General features: G+C 52.2%; 1 protein-coding gene across 1 annotated transcript; it reads right to left on the reverse strand.

Moving 5' to 3' along the window:
- Positions 1-4,299: 4,299 nt before the first annotated feature.
- On the reverse strand, positions 4,300-13,591 carry TPX2 (TPX2 microtubule nucleation factor). Its single transcript, XM_062623840.1, has 17 exons — positions 13,357-13,591; positions 12,991-13,113; positions 12,708-12,816; positions 12,043-12,168; positions 11,495-11,545; positions 10,789-10,911; positions 10,228-10,361; positions 9,774-9,931; positions 9,226-9,397; positions 8,940-9,078; positions 8,199-8,415; positions 7,889-7,987; positions 7,000-7,176; positions 6,711-6,857; positions 6,123-6,234; positions 5,333-5,520; positions 4,300-4,971 (listed from the first exon to the last, which is right to left on the reverse strand). The coding sequence occupies exons 1-17, from the start codon at positions 13,460-13,462 to the stop codon at positions 4,861-4,863; spliced, it is 2,292 nt and encodes a 763-aa protein (XP_062479824.1). The 5' UTR covers positions 13,463-13,591; the 3' UTR covers positions 4,300-4,860.
- Positions 13,592-13,977: the final 386 nt, after the last annotated feature.

Below are 13,977 nucleotides of genomic sequence, written 5' to 3' on the forward strand. Positions count from 1 at the left end.
CGGCCCCGCACAGCACCCCCGGGCGGGCAGGCACCGGCCCCGCAGCGCCCCGCGACATCCCCTGGGGTGGCCCGGCTGGGATGGACACAGCCCAAGCAGCCAAGGGCTTCCACACAAGGTGGCCACTGCCCACCCCTGGGGATGGCAGCTGGGAGCGAGCATTGACAGCGCTGCCCCCCCGGGCAATGAGCTGTGGCCAGCTCGGTCCCGTCGGGCATCAGCCCTTTGGGAAGGCAGCTCCAGGAGCACAATGTGGCACCCAAGGGCATGGCCACAGGTCCCTGGAGCAGAACTGAGAGCAGTTGGGAACTGGGCACTCGCCAGTGGCAGCATCCTCTGGAACCTCCTGAAAGACACTGATTTCCTGCAAAATTAAGAGTTTTGGGGATTAGGAGAAGAAACAAAGGAGCGGGGGCTCCTGAAGGGGTCAGGCATCACCAGCCCCAGCTGAAGGTGCTGCTGCACCCCAGGGTATGGTCTGGCAGTGCAGAAACCGGGCATGGAAAACCCCTGGGGAGGGGGCACCATGGGTTACCCCATGCCCGGGCTGCAGTGGCCACAAATAAAGCTGGGCAAAGGCAGGGCCATGGCCACGGAAGGCGCTGAAGCTGGTGGAGTCCAAGGGCTACCCCAGGTTCCCCACTCAGTGGGAGCCCCATTTAAGCCTTGGATCCTTAAGGTGAGGAAAGCCTCACTCACAAGGGCACGCAGGCAGCTGGGGTGGAGGCATGCAGGGGGTGCAGGAGGAACCCCTCGTAACCGGACCCAGCGCTGCAAGGGGAAGCTCTCCAGTGATACCCACTATTAAAAACCCAGGACCTCATCTATCAATGTCAGGGCAGCAGGAACGGCTGCAGCAGGAAGGGCTCAGCCCCTCACTGCAATGGTGCTCCCCTTGGGGGGGACAGGGAGGCCGGGGCTCAGGGATGGTGACAAAGCAGCGAAAGCAGCTCCCGGTGCCCCCAGGGAGGCTGGAATTACTGGGGGCTCCTCCAGAGCTCTCTGTCCCACAACCACATGGAGCTCAAGTCCTGCCAGACCCTGAGCCCATCTGCTCCCCCCTGGGACTCGTGCGTGGCCGCCACCACAGGCGGTGGCAGCATCCTAAGAGTGGTGCACACATTGGGCTCCCCTATTCCAGCCCTCACAGCTCAGATTTGCTGCTTCAAGGAGCCCAGCTCCACACCGGGGGTAACGAGCCTCCTTCTTCCCGAGACCAGGGACAGAACCTGGAATGTGATGGGAAGCAGCAGCGAGCAGGCACACGGCTCCAACCAGCAGCACCAATGCAATTGTGCACATGCAGAGGTTGGAGCATCACCAGCACCTGCAGCACTCAGGGAGGGCAGCGCCCACAGTGCCTGTTCCCAGCACAGGCACTGCTCCAGTGGCAAGCAGGAGCCCCCCCAGCTTGGCCACCACAGGGAATGCCAGGGGAATGACTGGCTAACGCCATGCTCGGGGCCTCTGCCCACTGACTGTCATCGCCAGCATACAGTTTGGAATCACCTTTCCCAGAGCTGCCAGGCACCTGGAGGCCACCAATGTCACTCAAGGCAAACGCTGCCACTGCTCCACACTCCCCCAGCTAATCCTGGGCGGAAGGAGCACATCCACTCAGCAGGAGCTGGGATAAAATCCCCCAAGGACAGCAGGACCTGCCTGGAAGCCACCAGTCTTCCCAGGGCACCTGCAGCCTTACACACACACCAGGGCTGGCGTCTGGGTGCGAGGCCTTGGGACAAGGGGAGGAAGCAAAGCAAGAGCAGATGCAGCAGTGCTGGGGAGCCATAGGAATGGCTCTTCGAAGGGGACATGCATGAAGGATGAGCGTCCTGCTGTTATGAGATGAAACCCATTGGTGGGTAAAGAGAAACAAGCCAAAAACCATCCCCAAAGACGGATGTGCAGCGAAGGGCAGGAGCTGCTGCACACCGGGATGTCAGACGCCTTGGTCCATCAGCCCTCACTCACCGCAGCGCACAGCACCGGTGCTGCAGCGCTCTGCAGAGCCCAGGGCCAAACCCAGCCACCACCGGGGCTTCTCAGAACGGGGCCGGGCTCTTTTCCCTCCCCATTCACGAGCTTAAGCCAGAGTCCCCCGTTGGCTGCCGCTGGCACCCAGCCCGTCCCGGCAGCCCTGGCTCAGCATCAAGCCCGCGGCTCCCTAGCGACGGGGTTGCCACAACCCAGCAGCGCTCTTTAACCTTTCTGCTCGCACTGCGGGGAGAGCTGCGAGCGCACCCGGCCCCGGGAAACCCAACACCCGGCTAAATCGAGAGCAGCACCCACCGGAGCCCCGGCCGCGGCGCTCGGAGCCCAGCCAAGCCCGGCCCCGGGGGAGCGGAGCAGCACCGCGCCGCTGCCCTCAGCACCAAGGACTTCCCCGGCAGAGCTGCCCCTGTGCTGGGATCGGGCCCACTGAGGGGAGAGGGAAAGACAAGGAAAAACCACAGCAAAAGAGCTTCCAGAGCCCTGCGGCGACAGCAAGGAGCAGCCAGCATGGATCCAAAGCACCAGGACATGTCCATGCTGGCAGCCAACAAGGTAACCCAGTGGAGAGGCGAGAAGCAAAGCAAGCAGCATCACAGCTTCCCATAGAAACCCCATTCACCAGCTGATAAGATCAGCGCCCTGCTCAGCCACCCTTCAGCATGTAAGCCCATGGAAACACCATCTGCCTCTTAGCTCCAGCTCTAGGCCAAGCTCAAATCACCTCGGTAACAACACAACTATAAAGGCATCAGAGGAAGACTCCATCCCCATCTCCAGCTCTCCTGGGTCATCCCCCCCTTGCAGCTCCACTTGCTCTCAAATCGCCCTCAGGGAGGTGATGAGATGCGAGTCCTGAACACAGGAATGGTTTTGCACAACCCACCCAGCAATATGGGTTTTACACATCTGCCAGGCTGCCCTGGCTGCAGGGCCTGTGCTGAAGCAGCGCTCTGAAACCGCAGCCCTGGACCATTATTCTCCCATTTATAGTCCCCTGGGTCTGGGAATGGCTCCTGCCCCCATGGCCCTGTTGAAGCCTCAACCAAACCCTGACGTTCAGCTCCTCCAGGACCCCATCTTTTACATTTTCCTCACTGGAGCACTTTTCCAGCACATCAGCACTTTCCCCCCCCCAGGGGACAGGTTACACTGACACCAGCCTATGGGAGCCACAGCATGGCCCCAGAGAGCAAACCCCAGTGCCCCATACCCTTGTAGGGCAGAGCAGCCCCCATGGCTGAGGACTAGAGGAGGCCGTGTTTGCAGGAGGAGGTAATGCCTTTTATTAGACCCCATGAGACGGCTGGGGAACCACGGACGAGCTGTCAGGCACACAAAGCCTTCCTCAGGCTGCGGCAGAGGCCATGTAGGGCCATCACGGAAATCCTTGCTCCATCCTCGCAGGGTTGGCATCTGCTCCAGCTCAGCAGCCTTGGTCTCTCGCTTGCCTTCGCATTCTTCCCCAGCTCATCATCACCGAGGCTTTCCTGACTCACCAGAGGTACGTGCTGCTCCTGGAGCTGGCACTCGAGGCTGCAGCAGGCTCCATGACTGCACCATTGAGGTCCTGCGATGTCCCCATGCAGCAGATGATACGGAGCAGCTCCACTGTGCCAGGAAGGTGAAGGCAGAACAAGGGCCAATCCACACCCCTGAGGTGAGCCCACAGGTCTTTGCTTTCAGAAGAGCATCATTACAAGTTCCTCTTGCTCCAGTCTTGCTCCTTGGGCTGCATCTCAGCAGGGTCAGGCCAGGCCAGCCCCAAGAGCCTTACACATTTCCAAGCCTCAACCAGAGAGCCTGCTCCCCTCCTTCCTGCTGACAGCTTAAAGCACAGCTCCCAGCACCTGCCACACCAGCCTTTTCCTGCAAGTCCCCTTCTGGGCCACACCATCACCATGTTAGCAGAACAGTAACAGCAAAACAGGCACAACAGTGGGCAGCAGCATCATCCAAGATCATCATTCTGATGTACTTGTACCCCTAACCCCTTTCTTGCCCTCCCTCAGCCTTTTGGAGTTATCGTTCTTGCTAAGACAAGTCCAAGGAAAGGCCTAAACCCAATTTTACAAGGTAAAGAACCATCCTTAGTAAGTTTTAATCTAAGTTCGATCACCTCTCCACAATGCTGGAAGCTCTGCCCTCCAGCACATCAGAGCACTTGGTCTATATTTAGTTCTGGCTGCACTAGACTGGTGAGATGACGTTTATTCAGCCAAGAGAAGGGCCCTGGCAGGAGCCAGGGAGGCAGCTCTCAGTCATTTGCCAGTGAAGCAATTCCACAAATAGAATGACTTCAGCTATAAAACAGGAGAAGGTTTAATATTTGCATACACAGAGAACTATAAAATGTGGGCAAGATTCACATTAGTGCTCATCTACATAAACATCAACACGAAAGGTCAGACCTACAATATGCTGGCTTGCAGAAGCCCCACATTGCTGAACACAAATCAAGCTTAATACAAACCAAAAACCCAGAAAGAGACACCTGAAACCAACAGATGTACAAAGGCAGCTCCTCCAGATACACACAAGCAAGATACCAAAACCTCTTCTGCAGGAGAGGGATTCAGCCCACTAGCAAGAGTGAGCCAGCAGGCTGGGAGTTTTATTTAGTTCAGGTACACAATATCTGTATACAAGACCAAAACCTGGTCTAGTCTTTAGAGAGCAAGAGGTGGGGAGATGAAGTGAGGCCGTGTGGCAGGGCCAGTTGCTGTGCCTCAGGTGGAGGTGAGCTACTCAAGAGAACACTAATGGAACGAGGTTGAGACTGAGCAGCCACATAAGAACGACTGTTCCCTCTCTACCAAGGGAGCAGAGAAAGATGGCATCTCCCTCCTGCCATCACATGGATGTGAATCAGCACCGGAATCTATCCGAGAAGTTGGGAGACTTCGGCATGGTCAGTGGCTGCTCACTGGACTTCACTTCTAAGCTGCGGTATCTGCGTATCGGGTTTGCCTTGTGAACCTGTGGAACCAGAAAGAGAGGATGAAGTGAAGGCCACTGCTGAGGTGTGATGAAGCTGAACCCTGCAGGTGAGTAGCAGTGGAGGGAGTGACCAGGAACACACAGAGCAGTTTTGGGGCAGTGGATTGCAGAGATCAATCTGCTCCAGTGACAATGGGTACAGCTCCAGAAATCAGTCACCACAGCAGAGCTGCCTTTTGGGTCTGTTTAAGACCAGTTGTAAAGTTAACAAGGAGTCAGTTTGTAACAAGGAACCTTAGAAGAGTCTTAAGGCAGCTCCACATTGACATTAGCTCATTTATCCTATTCACACACCCCCGTGGGTTACTCTACAGCTCCTGTTCAGAAACAGCTCACTTACCATTTCTTGCCTTAGCTTAGCAACTTCTTCCTTCTCACGCTCCTCTTGCTCCTGTTTCACCTTCTCTTGAAGCCTCTCCTTTACGGCCTCTTTGTCTGCCAAGTACTTTTCAAACTCTTGCCGCTCTTTAGCCCTTTTTTCTGTTGCCAGCTCAAAGCTTTCAGGAACTACAGAACCAGAAAGGCTCTCTAAGTTTAGAAATAGAGGAGATAACATTGGTGCAAAGGCAGTCAGGAAAAGCAAAGCAGTATTAGTGTCATGGAAGCCTCCCTCTGGAGCGCTTCACCTTGCAAGGGTAGTTAGTAGATACCTCCAGCAGTGTTACTGCAGACATTACCCCATCATGGGTGTTCTCGTAGGAGGGAGCAAGCACACACAATTGTTAGTACAAACAAGCTTTGGGCTGGTTTATACCCTACAAAGTTTAGTCTACCCCATGGTGTAGATGCCTTCATCTCATTAGAGATGGGAGGAAAAGACTGACAGCTGCTGCAGAAATGCCAGCTGTCCCCACAGGGAGCTCCTCACACGCTATTTACCCTTCTCCCAAGCAGGCACACATCAATCACCCCCCAATTGCAGCATAGCTGCTAAATACAGCTGCCAGGTTACTGCAGGACAGGGGCAGCAGAGAGGAAACTCCCCCCGCTCCCTGGGGACACAAGCTGTTAGGGAATTAGTTGATTAAGTGCAAGGCACTACTGGTTGTGCTGATAAAGAGGCAACAGCCAGTCTAAACATCATTTAATTGCATGAGTTATCAGCCAAGCCAATGTAGCAAGTACTGCACCTGATAACAACTTATTCTCCTTCTTGGGCACAAAAGGCTCCTGGTACACCACTGTGTTGGGACGAGCTTTAAAACAAGCTGCCTCTTTCTGCTTTTTCAAGTCGTCTTTAAGCTGCAAGAGAAGAGAGCCCATCAAGTGCCAGCTATAGCAAGGAAGACCCCTGCCCATCAGTACTCACAACACTGGAAAAGCCACTTTGACTTGGATCAAGTCATTTGCATATAAAATTGTATTAAAGCCAACAAGTTGCATCACTTGTTCCTTCCAGTTACTTTTGCCAAAAATAGCCTGAAAACAGAGGAAAATTTCAGGAGTCCACTGCAGGCTTCACATGAGAAGAGCAATGTGGTATTTATATGTCAAGAAATCCCCAAGATGGTCACAGGGATCCAGCTGCAGGAAATCCCATCACTTACCATAAAGGGAGAAAAACCACCCCAAAAGAACCCGCTAATCCTTAACCCATAGCACGAGCCTCATGCTCAAGCTCAGCTCCTCACCCCCCCTCAAGCAGGACAACCTCTGAAGTCCATTACAGCTCCACCAGCGTTAAGCCGGGTCACCCCGTTACACCCTTCCCATCCTACCTGCTGTTTCCAGCTCTGGAGCTTGGCAGCTCCCCGCTCATCCACCTGCAGGTTGAAGGGCTCAGGCTGAGTTGGCTTTTTGACCTTCTTTTCTGGCAGCTTCACGTGGTCAAAGTAGGGCAGAGGCAGCGCTTTGAACTTGGGCACCTGACAGAAACACCTTGAAATGTTTCCTGCCCTTTCCTCAAAGGCACGAAGCTTTGGGAGCTTAACAGACAACAGCAAGAGGCAAGTCCTGCACGTCTGCATCGTTTAAGGGATGGGATCCAGGGCAGCTTTTAGTTCTCACCTCTTCCTTCTGCAGTTCTTCGATCTTTTTCTCTTTCTGCATTTGCCGCTCCTTGTCACGGGCGTCGAAAGAGAAGGGGCAAACTTCCACGTGCCTCTGCTCTGGCATTTTAGGCTTGAAGGGCACTCCATAATGTGGCATGGGGTTGGCTTTGATCACGGGCACCTCTTCTTTTTCCTAAGGGGATTTTAGCGTTAGGGTCTGACACAGCACTGGATTGTATTTGTAGGAAGACTGCAAGTCCTGCCAAACAAAGCCACGAATATTCAAGCTCCTTTAACCAGTGTCACAGCAGCACCAAGCAAGCACTCTGGCCACTGGGAGAATTACTACTCCCGAAAGTACCATAGACAACCTCTTCTTTCCAATCCACTATCAGTTCTAGTACTTATCTAAATTAGACTCTAACATCCTCCTCACAAGAGGAACTAGATGATCTAAAGGTCCCTTCCAACCCTAACCATTCTATGATTCTATAAGAGGGAAAGGAGGAAGGACTGAATGCATTCTGAAACCTACTCCCCATTTCCAGGGATCTAGGAAGTGTGAGTACGAGAAAGGTCATGTGCAATACCTGCCCTTCTCAATAACGCAACAGGGAAGGGCAACATCCTTTAGAAACTGAAGCTGTTCACTTCCCTCATTCACAGCAGCAACGCCCAGAACCCCCCAATGCCCTCGGTTAAACTGAGTTATTTTGTGTGAGAGTTCAGTTCCTGTTAGAGGAGCACCCTTCAGAGGGAATAGCACAGGGGAAGGTGACTGCTGGGGGAGCTGCCCTGCAGGAGGGGAAGGGCTGACCGAAGCAGCCCCCAGCCCCAGCAGGCAGGGGTACAGCAGTCACTGCAGTGGCACCATGAGGCCTGACAACAGCTTAGTCCCAAGTTACCTTTTCTTCATCTTTGCCAGACATTCGGGTTCTGCTTTTCAAGGTGAAGACTGGAGACTTGGGGACTGTAACAGGAAGAGCTTTCTTCTCTGGAACACCCTGTGCAGAAGAACCAGTAAGGAGTTAGCCAAGAACAAACACTACCGGGAAACCACCTGAAGCAGCACAGAACACACTCGTAGCAGTTCTTACCTAATGACAGACAGCATTTACTGCACATTATTAAACACATAACATAGCTAAGGACATTCAGATGCCAATCGCCACCTCAGTCCCAACTCCCAGGTCTAGGTATTACCAAACTTCTTACCACAACATCCTCCAGGATTTTCGTGGGACATGGCCTGGAATGGAATTCAAAGTGCTTTTCCTCCTGCTGCTTCTTACTCTCTCGCTCCTGAATCCTTTTTTCTATCTCCAAATCAAAGCCAATGGGCTGTGTGAGTGCCTTCACAGTGGGTTTCTTGGGCAGGAGTGGCCCACCCTCAAAGATCCTGTGATTGAGTTCTCGTGCTTTGAATTTGTACCTACACAGGAAAGGCGAGACACTCACAACACTATACATGGCAAGATGCAGCTTCTAGCAAAATGCTTCCTTCAGCATGAAGGAGTAACAGGCAGGTCCAGGAGGAATAGTGTCACACACAGGTTCCATAGTGTGCAGCTCTAGTTAGCAACTCCTTGGCTTTTGAAACATCAAGATTTCAGGAAAACCTTAAGGATTGTGTTCTTGGGAATCCAAAGCTTTGTCTAAAGGAGCTTTGAAGTGTGCGCAGGCTGTCCTGCTACAGTGGGTTTGCTTTACTAGTCATAAGCTGTACCCAACCCAAGATCAGCTTTCCTAAGAGCACTTCCTTCAAAATGAATTGGCTACTTCTCACATCCCTATCACAGCCACAGGGCTATGCACAAGCTAAAAGAATCCCAATAGTTTTATGCTACTCATTCACACAAGAAGAGTATTCCTGAGAAGCGGCATTTTGGCATCCAAAAAAGTGTTTCCAGTGTGGTACAAATATCTCTCGGAGGACTAGAATAATCCTTTACTTACTGTTGAAGTTTCTCCATTTCCTCTGCTTCTAACTCTGCTGTAGTTTTGCAGGTGGCAGGTCTGAAGCGCTGCTTTGTCAGAAGCAATGGTGTTTTAGGGTTGGTAAAGCGAGCCTTCACAGCCTTCCCTGGAGGTGGGCCTACAAATTCAAATCACAGGGACCAGCAGTCAATGGCAAGGCCTGCAGCAGCCACAAACTGCTCAGCAGAGCAGTCAAAGCATCCTTGCTGCTCTACCACCTGCACTGTGGGCAGCCTCCTGGCTGGACACTGCCAGGACTGCTCACCTTCATCAGATTTCCTGCTCCTCAAATGGTAACGAGGGGGTGTGGTTTTTTGGAATGCTTCCACCTGCTCAGCAAGGGACACATATTCGGATGTGTTCTCTTCAAGTTTTCTTTTGTTTCCCTGGGACAGGTTGAAAGGTTTGGCAATAGTGGGTCCCTTCAGCGTCCGCATCTGGAGACAGAACACACTGGTCATGATGACCATTTCACACAGGACACTGGGATGACATTTCCTTTCCCCATCAATTGACAGTTTCTATCCCTTCCCTTATTGAAAAGGTAACGCTCAGCATTAGACATAGACTTAAGTGTCTGAAAATGCTAGTCATATTGGGAAACTGTATGAAGTGGAAGATACAAGCACAATGATCTGACATTACAGGGTCCTTTAGAGTCTTAGCGGCAACACAGATACAGAGTGAGTTAACAGTTAGGTCTGCACAAAGCTTGCCTCTTCCTGGTCACCCTCTTTGCTTGTGTGTTGCAAAAGCAGAAAGGGTGATGTCTAAAAGGAGTCAGCTGCCTGCTGGGAAGAGCCCAGATCTCACCGGGGAGGGAGGATGCTTCCTTAGCTCTGCTGCAAAATCCACCTCCTTGTACTCATTCCTGGGCTGGCTTTCCACATGCTGTTTAATTCTGTCTTCTGTGCAGAAGTGGAAGTCAACTGCCTTTGTTACTTGACCAACAGCTCTCTTCACGGGTTGTCCTAAAGGAAAAAGAACATGTAAGGTCTGGAAGGGGTGGGAGGGAGGGAGGGACCTGGGGGCAAGGGGGGAAATGTGCATGTGAGGCATTTAAATTAGAACTTGGACAGTTTTAGAGAGCTCATCTGTAACCTTGCAAAACCCAACAAAACCCAAGCAAGCCTTTTTCTTGCCAGTTTAGGGACTGCATTACATTAAAAGCCTCCTAATACCTATTACAAGATCCATAACATCTGGAGTGTTTGTTTTCACAGGTGCTCATTCAGCTCTGTGCAGCCGCAGTGCAGGTAGAGCTCACCTGCTCCAGCAATGGCTGCTTTCAGAGACTCCTCATTCTTCCTCCTCAGCTCCATAACCTCCCGCTGGAATTGCTGCATCTTTTCCAGCTCCTGTTCCTCGGTACTCTTCAGCTTGCCAGAATGATTGGTCCTCCTGCAGAAGCATGTTAAAGGCTGAAACATGTCTTCCTGCTTCACTGGTTATTGGCACATTGGGGTTAGTGCAAGGAACATGCTTATCTGACTTCATGGCAAGAACATCATTACAGAGGTACATTCTTTACAAGAGAGCTGGCTGGATTTTGTTGGAGCTGAAAGCTCACAGCTAACTGCTGTCCTGCACACCCACGTGCTGTATGAACACCATCAGCAAGAATGGCTTTCTCCTGAAGCTAGAAACAAAAGCTTTCCTTTGCACATGTTCAGCTGGTGAAGTATATTTCATCCCAGTATCATTTGCCTTGGTCTGGGGTTTGCTAAATGTGATACCATCACATGCTGCGTTGAAGCTGAAAACACCCTAGCCAGGGCTGGCACCTAAATCAACTGTGATTAGCACAAGACACAAGAAAGATACGTACTTTAACATGGTTGGTGTGGAGGGCATGGTCAGTTTGCTTCTCCCTCTCCCTGGGGAGGGCCCACAATTCTGCAGGGGCTCTTTCTTGGTGGATCCTTCTGCCTGCTTCTCTCTGTTGCTAGAACTAAAGGTAAGCAGTTGTCATCACAGAATCCCAGACTGGTTTGTGTTGGAAGAGATCTTAAAGCTCATCCAGTCCCAACCCCTGCCACAGGCAGGGACCCCTTCCACTGGAGCAGCTTGCTCCAAGCCCCTGTGTCCAACCTGGCCTTGAACACTGCCAGGGATGGGGCAGCCACAGCTTCTCTGGGCACCCTGTGCCAGCGCCTCAGCACCCTCACAGGGAAGAGCTTCTGCCTGAGAGCTCATCTCAGTCTCCCCTCTGGCAGGTTAAAGCCATTCCCCTTGGCCTGCCCCTTCAGGCCTTTGTCCCAAGCCCCTCTCCAGGTTTCCAGGAGCCCCTTTAGGCACTGGAGCTGCTCTAAGGTCTCCCCTTAAGGAGCTGTTTCTTCTCCAGGCTGTCCCAGCCCAGCTCTCAGCCTGGCTCCTTAGCAGAGCTGCTCCAGCCCTTACAGCAGCTCAGTGGCCTCCTCTTCACTGTGACAAACCACTTAAGTGTGCTCTAAATGAAAGGTCACCTGCAGTGCTCACCCCATGCACACCACCCTGACACTGCTGAGTTCCAAGCTGTGCCAGACCAGCCTTACCTCACCACATGCCCCGGGAGAGAGCGCCTGGTTTTCCCTGGTGCCCTAGGGCTGTAGAAGGCAAATGAATTACTGAGTTATGGGAACTGCGGCTTTTCTGGAGGAGGCAGATGTACTGTAGCTCATTTAAGCCCAGCAATGGTTAAAAGATCACAGTTCAGTTTTGTGACCTCAAGCTCATCCCCATAGGGTGATCTTAGTGGTTACATTTATTTGAGAACTATTTTGGCTGTGACTTTCTCCTAGCTTGTGACTGTAGCCCAGTGACTTCCTGATGGACAAGTTAAGCCCAGTTTCAAGCTGGCTGGCAGACACTGACAATGCAGCAAGGAGGTTCAGAAATCCAAGCTTGTTTCATGCACATCTCTACCTCTAAATAGTGTTTCCTTCAGGTCTTACAGCCAATTCTTCTTGTTTATGAAACCAGCATCAGGAATCAGGTTTCAGTCACCTCCTAACCTTCCTGCAAGAACCCTCTCGCCATGTGTAAATCCTTTCCAATGGAACACTTGTAACCCCCTTCCCAGCCCCAAACCCTGATGACGTACATTCTCCTTTTCTTTGGAGGTGGAACCTCTTCCTTATTAGCCAAGGCATTTCCCTCTGCTTTGACTCTAGCTGGCTGGGTGTGTTGCTGTGCTTTTCTCTGCCTCGTGGCCTGTCTTCTGCCCGCTCTAGAGGAGAACAGAAAACAGAGGTTAGCTTTCCCACAGCTCTGAGAAGACACAGGGTCCACCTAACACTTTTCACATCAGTGCATCACCTAACTCCAGCATGACCCCTACGCAAAGTGGGTGTTTAACAGCCCAAATGCAGCATTAATTACTTCAGGTTAAGAATCCATGAACTTAATACTCTTTAGAATATATGAGAATAGAGAACCCCTTGCATGTATACCACAAACGAGTTCTGCCCAAGTCCAGCAGATATAAACAAAGAAACTTTATAAGCCACTTCAGTTTCAGATGTCCTCACATTCCAGGAGCTCCTGGTGCTGCCGAGCCTCGTTTCACAAGTATGTGAGACACTGCATTACATTTCCACCCTGGAGATCGTCCCTCCAGCTCAGCGAGCAGATCAGATGTCCCAGTATAAGATCTCTTGCTGAAGAAGAGCTTCAGGCCCACAGGATGCCCCAAGAACAGCAAGCACTGCAGATCCTGGGAGCACAGACCCGCTTAGTTAGTTATCAATGTGAATAGAAGTACTTCACCTTTGAGGGGCCTCTGCAGGAGCAGCAGCTCTCCAGTTTGTCAGCGATCCAATGATATTCTGAGGAGCCTCATGGGGCCGCACACATTCTGCTTCCCCATCGCCTTCACCTGAGGACAGTGACAAACACCAACTCCTATGTGCACATACATACACAGGCACAAGAGAACGCTCCAGTGCGGCCATGTGAGACCTTGCTAGACAGCAACATACAAAGATGGTCCCACAAAAGCCAGGCTGAGCAGGTAACATCTCTTCCCCCCCTGCATGCCACGCCAGCTTACCCATTGTTATTTCTTGTGATGTGACAGACAGAATAATATCAGGCTTTGAAAAAGCAGGGCTGCTCTGGGAGCCTTTTGCCAGGTTTCCTGCAGGAGGGATGTTCTCCAGGTTGGCTTTTTGGTCTGTGAGGAAAGAGAGGCTTTCACTGTATGCTTTTAACAATACCTCACAATATCATTAGGATGTTAACAGTCATCTGACAAGGTAGAGATGACAATCAAAGCTTAAATACAAAACCACCCCCAGGCATGAGGCACGAGGCAGGGAACAACGTGACAAATCAACTGGCACAGGAGGCCCAAACAAGGATCACGCCAAGCCCTCTCCCAAAGGGAAAACCCAGCCAGGAGCTGGAAGCAACTTACCAAACCAGGAGTCTGCATTGGGTACATCATCCTCCTCACCCAGAGCTGCGAAGTCGATGCAATTGTTTGGGACATCGAAGGAATAGCGAGATTCCGGGCGGGACATCTTCACCTGCAGCCCCACTCGTGCTCCTTTGGACAACAAGCACTGGTCACCTGCTAAACCAAACCCCAGGCAGTGTCAGCTCACTTCGTCCCCACCTCTCTTCCTCTGTGCGGCTTCTAGAGAGAGACACGGGAGAGGTCTGACCCCATCTCGTAAATCCCAGCCTTTGATGGTTTGCTGTGTAGCTGTAGGTGCCAGAACTGTGTTTTGAAAGGGAAGCACAAAGGCTTCCCAGGGAGTGACCAACTTGCACAGTCCTTACCCTCAGCAGGGCACAGGTTTAGGAAGCAAGAGCCCGGTGCTGAGGCTGACCCCAAGCACTGCACAGCACAGCCTTTCTTCCTCTGCAGGGCTACAGACAAGAGCTAATGACACCAAGGGGCTCTTCTGCAGGCTGAAATGATGCTCAAAGCAGGAAGAGAGCTCTGCAGAGCACTGTTACAGGGCAAGAAGCAGGAAGACGGGCGGTGTAGGGCCCTTCTGCATTCCAGGGCACTACCCCGGGCTGGCCAGGC

This window comes from Pezoporus occidentalis, unplaced genomic scaffold, assembly GCF_034315485.1.
Source record: "Pezoporus occidentalis ecotype Australia unplaced genomic scaffold, CSIRO_AGI_Poc_V1 ctg259, whole genome shotgun sequence".
In the NCBI taxonomy this organism is placed as follows: Eukaryota; Metazoa; Chordata; class Aves; order Psittaciformes; family Psittacidae; genus Pezoporus; species Pezoporus occidentalis.